The 11297-nt window shown below is 27.1% G+C and overlaps 1 protein-coding gene across 1 annotated transcript; it reads right to left on the bottom strand.

The window, feature by feature from the left end:
- Positions 1-3577: 3577 nt before the first annotated feature.
- Positions 3578-4563, bottom strand: LOC120092079 (NDR1/HIN1-like protein 1). The gene has a single exon (XM_039050280.1). It carries the CDS (start codon positions 4433-4435, stop codon positions 3800-3802), a length of 636 nt encoding a protein of 211 aa, XP_038906208.1. The 5' UTR covers positions 4436-4563; the 3' UTR covers positions 3578-3799.
- Between the last annotated feature and the right edge of the window lie 6734 nt (positions 4564-11297).

Below are 11297 nucleotides of genomic sequence, written 5' to 3'. Positions count from 1 at the left end.
TTTTGTTATAGTTTTCAGTAATGAAGCTAAATATTAGGATGATTTTCTAGTATTTTTAAGTGAAGTGGTTAGATAATTAGATTTGCCTTAGGTTAGTAGATTTTATTTTTAAAACCATAAGGATAGAATCGATGGCACACTTGTCATTTTTTAAATTATGAAATTGACCGTTATAGTATTTTGGTCATTTTTACAAGTACAAACTTTGTTGGTCATTTCACAAAAACTCATAAGTATTTGGCCATTTGTCCAAAGAACCCAATCCTCTAACCTTCTGTTATTGAAGTTAACTTTTTCATATTGGTACGTTTGATAACTATGTCATTTTTTTTTCTATTTTTAAAAATTAAATTTATTTCCTCTCCAATTCTTATAATGATTTGGTCTATCTAGAGTTTGCTTCCACTTAAATCAACTTTTTCATATTATTATAAGAAATGTGAATGAAACTGGAATCACTTTAGTTCCATTTTAAGGGTAAAATCATAATGTTATTCTATTCTTCAGTGTTCGACCTAAAGCATTCCACTAAAATTATAATTATATTTTTGTTGTCCTTTTTTTTTCTTTTTAATATAATAAAGTCAAATATACGATGATTTGAATCTTCGACATTAAAATAACTAATACGATATTTTACTCGTTGGGCTATGATTATGATGATTTTCTTTTCAATTCTTTTTAAAATCATGGCAAAAATTTAGGTCCTGTTCGATAACCATTTGATTTTTTGTTCTTGTTTTTTAAAATTAAGCCTATAAATGTTATTTCCACTTCCAATTCTCATACTTTGTTATCTACTTTTTGTTAATAATTTTAAAAACCAAGCCAAAATTTTAAAAGCTATTTTTTTATTTTTCAAGTTTTAGTTTGATTTTTTAAACTATTAGTAAAAAGTAGATGGTAAAGAAAGAAAGTGAGAAATAGAAATAGTGTCTATAAACTAAATTTTCAAACGCAAAAAGGAAAAATAAAATAGTTACAAAAAGCGCTTTAAATATTTAGTTAGTAAACAAACATCAATCCACCAATGCCTTATCTAGGCATTGTACATCCACAATATAACAAAAGCTGGTCATAAATACAACTCAACTCAAGCAACCACATCATTTAATTTTACATTAAATTGATATTTAAGTTAATTTAACAAGTTGTCTTCAAGAGGCAAAATGATTAAATGAGACAAAACTCACTCAAACTTTTAGTACATATTAAAAAATTATTAAATTACCATAAGAAGTGGGGACAATAAAATTGGAAATGGAGAACGCACCCATTGATATTTGATAAAGTTTACCCAACTTTATAATTATTAACATTGGGAAAGAGCAAAGGAAGTGATGTATAAAGCATGGGATGAAGAGATTGAAATAAGTATAAGGGAAAGAAATAAGAAAGAGCATAATGTGTAAAGTTTAGGTTAATGGGATGTTTCTTTTTAATTTCTAAGTTTTCTATTTTCTCTTTTTTTTCTTTTTTTTCCTAATCTAAAAAATAGGAAAGGGACAGATACTTAGATGAAAAATTGACCACCACCCATTTCCCATGTGGAAGATGAACCCCACATTTCTTTCTATAAACATTATTGTTATTTTGGATGTGAAGCTTCTACATAACACTTCACTTTGAATAATTTTCTTCTTTATAATCTTTTTAAATAGTATATGTGTGATTTTGTTTATTTTTAGGATTATCATCAGTTCAAAGGAATTAAATATATAATATTACAATATCACTAATATTTTAACTAATTATGTTTTATTTAACTTTATGAGTCAAAATTAAATTTATAGACAAGATGTATAATATAAAAACAAAAAGAAAAGAAAAGAAGTTCATTATAGTTATGATTTTTTTTCCCTATAGAATCTTGTACCATTTTTCAGATATTGCAGTGTACTATAAAAATGTGGAATCTGATCCTCTTCATGCTATCAAACTAATTTTTGTAAAGTTTTTATAGATGATTGATCCTTTAATTTTTTTTTATTATTATTTTCATATGGTATTTAGGGTGGTAATAAAGTGTTGATTAGTGAGATTTTTCTCTTCTCTTTACTATAGAGCTAGATTTTTCTACCGGTAGCTCTGGGTGATCATTTGATTTTTTTAAAATTAAATATACGTTTAGAAATTTATTAGACACAAAATTAAAAGTTTAAAGACATTAGATATTAAAAAAAATTAGGATCAATTATTGAAGTAAATGCCCAATTTTAACAAAGGGGCAAATAATACCTTCTTAATCGAGTTGTTTTATGTGAATTTTTGGTTAAGCAGAGTCTTTCTTGTGGTTGAAATCTTTTAATAGTTTATATGGTATATTGATCCAGAGGTGTTCATGAGCTAGATGGAGTTGGATTGAGGATTATTTTAGACCAATCTAATTGTTCGGATGGTAAGTTTTTTCAACTCAAATAACTTTTATTAAAAAATATACCCAAACCAACCCAACCCAACCTAAACTATTCATGAAACATTTGGGTTGGATTGGTTTGGGTTACTTAGATCATTTATTCAAATTTTTGTTCTAAAAAAAAAGTAAAATATTAATATGTAAAATTTTTATTTAATTATTTTCATGTATTGAATTAATATTAACCACTTGAGTTCAATTTACATAATGAATTTTTTCTTTTGTAGTCCTAAAAAACTATTTATAGGAACTTTAGAAGAATCAATTATCCAAAAAATAATAAAATTAAAATAAATATATGTATTATATAATTATATCATAAGTAAAAAAAAATACATTTTAAAGTTAATAATAAGTTCGAATTATTTTTTATTATTTTATGTAAACCCATAAATCAACTGAACTCATAAGATTTTCCTTCATTTGAATCAAATCCAATTTAAATTGCACAAATTAGATTGGATTGATCAATTTTTTCGGGTTATCAGATCTTTTGAACATCCTATATTGATCTTTATTCTCTCTAGTGTTGGATGGTATTTTCATTGGGTTCCTGTCATAGGTATTTATTGGGTTTATCTAACTTTACCCTAGTTCAATTTAAGATTAAACTTAAGATGAAAAGATTATTCATAACCCAAGTTTCTGTTTAAATATTTAAATAATTTTAAAATATAACTATTAAATGTCTCTATCTATATTTTATAGGCTGCCTAATAAAAAGTACATGAATTTCAATGACTTCATTTATTTAGCCAAGAGAGTTGAAAATTGTGGTAATGTATTGAATTTAGCATTGCAAAAGTGAGGAATGTGATAATGACGTCTGACCTAGTTAGCTTAAGTGAATTTTTGGTTAAATCAAAATTATAAACTCACTAATCCATAATTAACTATAATCTTTATCACCAACTCGTGTACTATGGAATCACCTATCATGTTTAGCAAACAAACTAGACAAAGCGTGACAAATTGCACCACTTAAACAAAAAATATTATAGGTACTATTTTACTTTATCGAGCTATATCTATATTTTAGTCATGAACAATATTAGAATTGGATACAAGTATTAAAAAGAGGAAGCAAAAGAAATTATCCATAATTATGAAAACAATAATAAAAAGAGATAAATGGTTTGAAATAACAAAAACGACACCAAATGAGTGAATAATTAACAAACATTGCCACTAATCTCATTTATTAAACACATTTCTTTTTCGCTAATTCTTTCTTCTTTTTTCCCCCTTTCCGACACACCTTGTGCCTTTTTGTATACACTTTTCCAATATTAACAATAAATTCATTACGAAAACACATTTACCCAAAAGAAAGAAACCGTTAACTAACGGCGTTTATATTTTAGGTAATTTTTGCTTAAAAACTCAAACGCTAACGTCGCATCTCTGAACCACCTGGTACTTCACGTTATACTGAACAATCGACCCGTCTCCGGTCGCCGGATACGCACCGAAGTTGATCACCACCGGGCAGTTGGCGTGGAATTGGTAGCGGCCGGTAATGAAGTTTCCGACCTTCCAACGAACCTTGCCGTCGATTTTGACCAGGAGCATCAGCGCTCCGGCGTTCCGGTCCTGATTCAGCGCCGAACTGATGAAGGGCGCGACCGGCACGGCGGTGCCGGAGACGAAAGGGGACCATACGTTGACGTCCTTGTGACCTTGGTAGAACCGAGGGATGATGGTCCGGAGAGTGATCTGTTGGTTCCGGTAGATGGCGTAGACGTGGAGTTCGTCGTAGTAGATTCCGATGCGGCGGTTGGGGTTGCGAGAGGAGATAGTGAGGAGGAAATTGGAGGTGAGGAAGCTGGGGACGGTGGCGTTGAAGGCGTAGACGGTGACGTCTTGAAGGAAGAAAGTGGGCTTGGTGGGGCGGAGGACTGCCCAGACGATGAGGATGGTGAGGAGGACGAGGAAGATGACGATGCCGATGATAGCGCCGATTAGTTTGATGAGCTTCTTGCGCTTTTTCTTGCAGTGCTTCTCGCAGTCGTATGCCATGGCGGTTCTGGGCGGCGAGGAAGCCAAAGACGAAGACGAAGAAGAAGAAAGGAAATGGCGTTTATGTAAACTGACCGCTGGTTAAGAGGAGAAATCTCGTGTGAGTGTGTAGAAGAATGGATAGTATTTATAATTTAATCTACACCGTCCATTCTCAATCTGGTCCCACCACTACGTTCTTTTTCATGGTGATAAAACTTCTTTAAAATATCTTTCATTGGTGAGGGATGGGAGTTTTTCGATAATGTGCAAATATCAATAATCAACATTATGCAAAATTGAATTATTTCTCTTCAAATTTATAAAGTTGATAGAACTGTATATCATACAGTGTTTAATTTAACGATGGAGAGGTTTGTTATTCTTATTTTACCGAAAAAAGTTATGAGTTTTAAACTATTATTAAAATAGTCTGCACCTCGATGTAGATTATTATAATTATTATGACTCACATATTATAATAACTAATCCAATATTTTAAACACTCCTTAAATATTTCAAAATAATCTTAAATTAATTTCTTCATCATCTTTTATTTTTAATAGAGTTGTATTTCATATTTTTAGGATATAATAAGAAATTTAAAAAATTGTATCCATTGATCCAAATGTGTTTTATAATATATTTATATCAACGGATGAAATGCGTTTGAATTTATCTATAAACTTTGTTTGATATTTGGACATCTTTAGAACCGGTGAAGAAACAAAAATAGTGCCAATGTCAAAATTTTATACACCAAAACTACTGAAAATAAATAAAGAGGTTTTCATGGCAACTAACAAGTTTAAGAATTAAATAAATATTTTAAAAATTAAGGGCAAAAATAGAGATGTCATAATCATAATGTAATTTACACTTTAAAAGAAAAAAGGAAAGAGAGAGAGAGAGAGAGGAAGAAGAATTTACACTTACTATTTAATAATTAAAAAAGAAAAGAATTCTGTCTCCAGAAGTATTTTATTTTTCTTGCATATACCTTCCTAAAAAATTATGCAGTCCTTATCATCAAGATCTTTAGATCACTTCAATAAAGATATTTCGTTTTCTACTTAATACTAAATCAAATTATACTAAAAAACACAAATTCATGTAGTTCAAAATTAAATCATATTTTTGAGATTTTATATTTATAAGAATTTCCCAGAAATATAATATTGAAATACAAAAAATAAATAAATATACAATTTAAACGAGTAGCATAGAATTGAGATTCTGTTTAATAAATATTGGAAATGCATTAATATGGTCTCGGATCCATATCCCGATCCGAAATAGCGCGAATTGCTCAAAAATTTAAAATCAATCACATGGGTGATAATAATATAATAATTACAATTAATTAATTTCTCGTAAATTAATTATGAATTTCAATTTAAACACGGTTCTGCCCCTTCTTTTTTTTCTTTTCTCTGGTCAAGAAAGGATACCTCCGACAAGAAGGTTAAAACTCAACGCTTCCCTTTTTTTTCTTTTTCTTTTTCTTTTTTATTTTAATTTTATTATTACTGTCTCATTAATTGAGGGGAAAAAAGGTTCAGGGACTCTTGCCTTGTTTAAGTTGATTTGAAACTAATCAGGAATGATTTGCTAGATCGTGTATGGATTAATTGGTATATCTACGAAATTTATGGTTCAAATTTTTCAATGAATAATATTTTTAAAATATAATTGAATATTTAGTATGATGTAGCACAAAAGAATATGTAAAATATATACCATAGAAGGAAAAAGAAAAGTTAATTGAGATGTGTAGACATTACTTATAATATATATATATAAATATATATATATATATATATATATATATATAATTAGTCACTATTACCAAGGTTTATTTCGCTCTTCAATATTCTTAAAGAAAAAAAAAGGAAAAAAAGAAAGAAAAAAATCGTTATTCAATTTACTTTAAAAAATTTCGCAAAATATTTAAATTTAAATTTGGAAAACATTACTGTCAGTTGTGCTTTTTTTTAGTCATCCAATTCTTTTAAAAGAATAATCCATTTTCAAATATTCAATCTTATATGTTTATTTTTTTTAAGTTCTATTATAAAAGGAATTAAAATATAAAATTAATATAATTCTTTAAATAAACTTTGGTGCTATATCAATTAAAAGTCTAGACTAATAACTGCATTCATTTAAATATTAAATTAAATATATTAATTTATCGTCTCAATTATATGGAAAAATCTCAACTATAATAAAGAAATTAATTTAGTCTCTTCATTAAAATTAAAATTGCTTTTTAAAAAGATTGTTTGTGCTTCAATTTTAATCACCTATTTTATTAATTAATTTGATATTTTGAAGAAATTTATACGTGTAAAAATGGATTAAAAAACTTAACAAAGAATATATATTATTGATTCAATTTATGAATTTAATTTATACCATTATGATTTTGGAAGGGTATAAGTTAAGACAATTAAAAAAAATTATAATTTAAACTAATATAATTATGATTTAATGATTTTATTTGATACTACCCAAAATTAAATTGAGAGTATAAATTAATTTTAGAAAAATAATATTTAAGGGGTGGGCCGGGTTGTAGAATATTCGAGAATGAATGGCCAAGGATGGCCGTTGGCGTTGGACATTGATTGACGTTGAAAAGTCAAAAGCGACGTGGAGTACGTGGGGACCACTAAACTTACACGTCATCAATTCCGCATTTCACTGTGCAAAATGCAATGCACCGACGCCATAGTGTCGGCGGCCACATAATACCACACGGTATTCTGTTTTCTTACTTCTTATATCCTTTTCTTTTTTTTTTTTTCTTTATTGGCATAATTTTCTTCTCTCATTTATTATTATATACATTTTTTTTCTGCTTTTATAAAATAAAAAAGGAAAAGAAATATATCTTTTTTACTAAGTTTTAGCTCTAATTTTTATCTAGTCTCTAAATTTCAAAATTTTACACATTTAGTGCTTAGTTTGGAGTTTGGTTTCAAATTAATCTATAAATTTTTAAATATTATAATTTTACTCTTAACATCTGAGATTTACTTCAGATTTACATTTTCAACCTCAATTATTCACTAAATATTCATTTTTCATCTTTTTAGTATTAATTTATTGTTAATAAATTAAAAGTCATTAAAATAATTATAATTAAATAATTTTACTCTTTTTTATCACATTTAAAATTTGACTTCATAATTATTTTTAAGCAATTAATAGAAATTGCTGTTAGTTATAGAAAGTGAGTATTTAATGAAAAATTTAGGTTAAAAATGTAAAATCTTGAACTCTATGAACCAAATTGATACAAAACTCAACTCTCAATGATAAATTATAACAATTTGAAACTTATGGATTAAGTTGAAACAAAAATCAAAACTTAAGAACTAAATGTGTAACATTTGAAAACCTAAACACCAAATAAAAACTAGACTTGAAACTTATGAATTAAGTTGAAACAAAAATCAAAATTTAAGAACTAAATATGTAACATTTGAAAACCTAAAGACCAAATAAAAACTAGACAAAAACTTAACCATAATTTTTTTAATAAAAATTGAAATTACTTATTTTTATATAAAATTTTAATTAAAAGGTGAAATATTTACTTGAATTCTTTCAAATGATATTTCATCTTATTTGTTTGATATTTACATGTGAGAGTTAAATCAAATATCATATCCCATCCAACTTTACCGAATTAAATAAATCAAGAAATGTGGAAAATGTGTGTGTTATTATGATTATTATAATAATAAATAGATACTAAAAATCATGTGTCACTCTTCATATTTATTCATACTTGGTGTCTATGTAAGTCCACATCATACTTATTGTCATTTTGCTTATAAATAGTGGCATTTGGTGGATCTTAAAATCACACTTTACTTCAAAATTTTACTAATTTTCATATTATCTAATTTTATAATTTTAGTTATTTTATATTTTTAATGATTTTATTTTATATTATATTTTATATATTTAATATTATTATATTATATTTTTCTATATTGATGTTTGTTGTTGTGCTTCTCAAATTCACTCGTCTATTTTTTTTTAACAAGGGGACAAATACTTTGTGAAAAAATATGAAATGAAATAATGGATGGCTATGGTGCACTTGAATTCGAGAAAGACTATTTGTTTCTCTGACAAAAGGATAATAACCTTAACTTTCTTAGCTTTCTTGAAATATTTCAGGAGACAAAGTTTTAATGTGAATCAAACTTATCTCGTCAAGATACATATTTCTACGAGTTTCAGAAAGATACCACAAACTAAACCAAAATTTAAAAAAAAAAAAAAAAAAGCTTCTCAAAACTTATTTTTATTTTTAAAATTTAAATAAGAATTCAATAATTATATTTGAGAATGTTTATGTATTGGACTGTATTAGATTTGAGTTGAAGTACTTTTTAGACCCAACTTAATTGTTTAAATGATAAATTTCTTCAATCAAAATAACTCTTATTAAATAATAAGCCTAACACAATCCAACCAATTGACTTAGTTGAATTAGTTCAGATTACTCGAGTCATTTATTTAAATTTTTGTTGTAAAAATAAAGAAAATGTTAATATAAAACATTTTATTTAATTACTTTCATATATTAAATTAAAATTATCAACTCAATTTGAATTAATATTATAAAAATTTTCTTTTTAAAGTGCTAACAAACTCTTTTAAGGAATTTTTGGACAACAAATTATAAAAAAAATCATAATATTAAATAAATTAAAATCAACATATTTATGTAGTATTGTAAGTAAAAAAATACTTTTTAGAATTAACAATAAATTCAGTTGATTGGGTTGATTTGGATTATTTTAAATGAATTCATAAATCAATCAAATTTGAATTATTTTAAGTGAACTCATGAACCAACCGAATCGAGTTGGATTGATGGGTTTTTTTTAACACCTTTAATGGAAAAAAAAATAAAAAAGGAAAAAAATTGTAATGATTATCAAACCCACCTTGTATATTTAACATTGGATTGAAAGAGAGAGATATCTCGGAAAGATGAATGTGAAAATTGGATGAGGTTGAGGATAGTGTGGCCCTTTCATCAATTCTTTTTTGTACTGTTTTTCTTTTATCTCTTTAAAACGGATCACAATGTGAACTCAACAATTTGTAGTGTTTTAGTACAATTATGCATGTGATTGCGTGTTTCGAGTCATGGCGGCTATCATTTTTTTCTTTTCAACAAGACAAAAAAAGCATATTATCTAATAATTCAACGCAAAAATAGCCCATTTTATTCATAATTATTATTACTAAACATAGCTTAATTTCAATATAATTTCTTTCATTAACTAAATCCTCGTCCACGTTGTATCATTTGACAAAATAGTTTTTGTTCATTCAATATTTTTCGAATCATATGTTTCTAATTTAAATATGGGTTTTTTCTTTTTTTCTTTTTCTTAACATTGTGAACTTTTAAAATATTCATTTTTTCTCTAAATTGTTTTGAAGTTAATTTCACTTTAATTCTTACAGCAAAACTATATTTATATTCATTATTTATTTTTACAATAGTGAGGAATCAAATTTTCGATGTTGAGGTTGATAGTAATATTTGATGTCAATTGAGTTATAATCTTTTTTTTATAAGTATTTAAAAATATTAAATGTATTGGTTAACTATTTGAAGTTTTAAAAAACTTAAGCTAATTGGCCCTACCTCCAAATTCCGTTTTGTTTTGTTTTTTTTATTAATAATAATAATAATAAAAGGTTTTTACATATGTCATATATTTTTTACTGTTTTTTTTTATATAAGTTTGTTAGTTTTTTTTCCTTAACAAAAAATTCAGAACACAAAAGGAGGATGGTTGTCTTCTCTGTTATTTATGACGATGGCTGTATGATTTCTTCTCTGATTTTTCTACTTCATTCTTATCACAATTCTTCATTTAACTGTCAAATTCTTTATTTTTTTTATTTAATAGTTTTTATTTTATCTTGTGAAAATTGATTAAATTTAAGTTCTATTTTTAATACTCTTATGGGTGCTTTTGGACCAAAGGGCACGAATGACATTTGACGAGAACATGAACAACAAAGTAAAAAAAAAAAAAGCATGATTCAGGTCAAGGGTGACAACTTAGGATCAAAATGAGCCAAGGAGAAGAAACTGACTTGGGCCTTGACCTAAGTCAAGCCGAGCCCCACTAAATACCTAATGTGGTATGCACTCACACATGCCCCTACAGGCCAAGTGACCATTGTGAGCCTAAAATACAACTAAAGTGAGGTGCTCGACCTCTGCCTTCGTCGAGGCTGATTCTAGCAAATTACAAAATAGGACATGTCCCTCGCAGGCCTACACATAAGAAGTTGAAAGGGAAACAACCTAAAGCAACTCGAAAAACCCTAAGGGGAAGGTTTCTAGGTCAACTATACCTATAAATAGGTTAAGATAGCTTCAAGGGAGGTATAAGTCAATTATAATACTCAAACTCTCTACTAACACATATACATTTTTTGACTTAACATCGAACTTAGTGTGGCTAACACCACATTAATGTGCAGATCTTTTCATCTTACAAGTCACATTCTTTCTCAAATTACAAATTTACCATTGTTGTCACGTGAAAATTAAATACATTTTTACCTGTCCAAAATTTGGCATCAATAGGTATAACTCCTATGATTATTTTGTTTTGCCTATAAACATTCCAAGTATATTTTTCCTATTGAAATTTTTTAGGTTATTCTCGGGGTAAATCCATGTAATGTCTAAAAAAAACCAATTTTGTTCTTATTGTTATATCTACAAAATATTTAATGTTGGTTTTATATGTGATTTTCATAATGACATAGACATATTATTAGAGCTACAAAAATTCGTTAAAGGGATTATAAGGTGGGTGGATTT

Source organism: Benincasa hispida, chromosome 11 (genome assembly GCF_009727055.1).
Source record: "Benincasa hispida cultivar B227 chromosome 11, ASM972705v1, whole genome shotgun sequence".
Lineage (NCBI taxonomy): Eukaryota > Viridiplantae > Streptophyta > Magnoliopsida > Cucurbitales > Cucurbitaceae > Benincasa > Benincasa hispida.
Note: the sequence above shows the minus strand (reverse complement) of the source record. Positions and strands in the feature narration are given on the sequence as shown.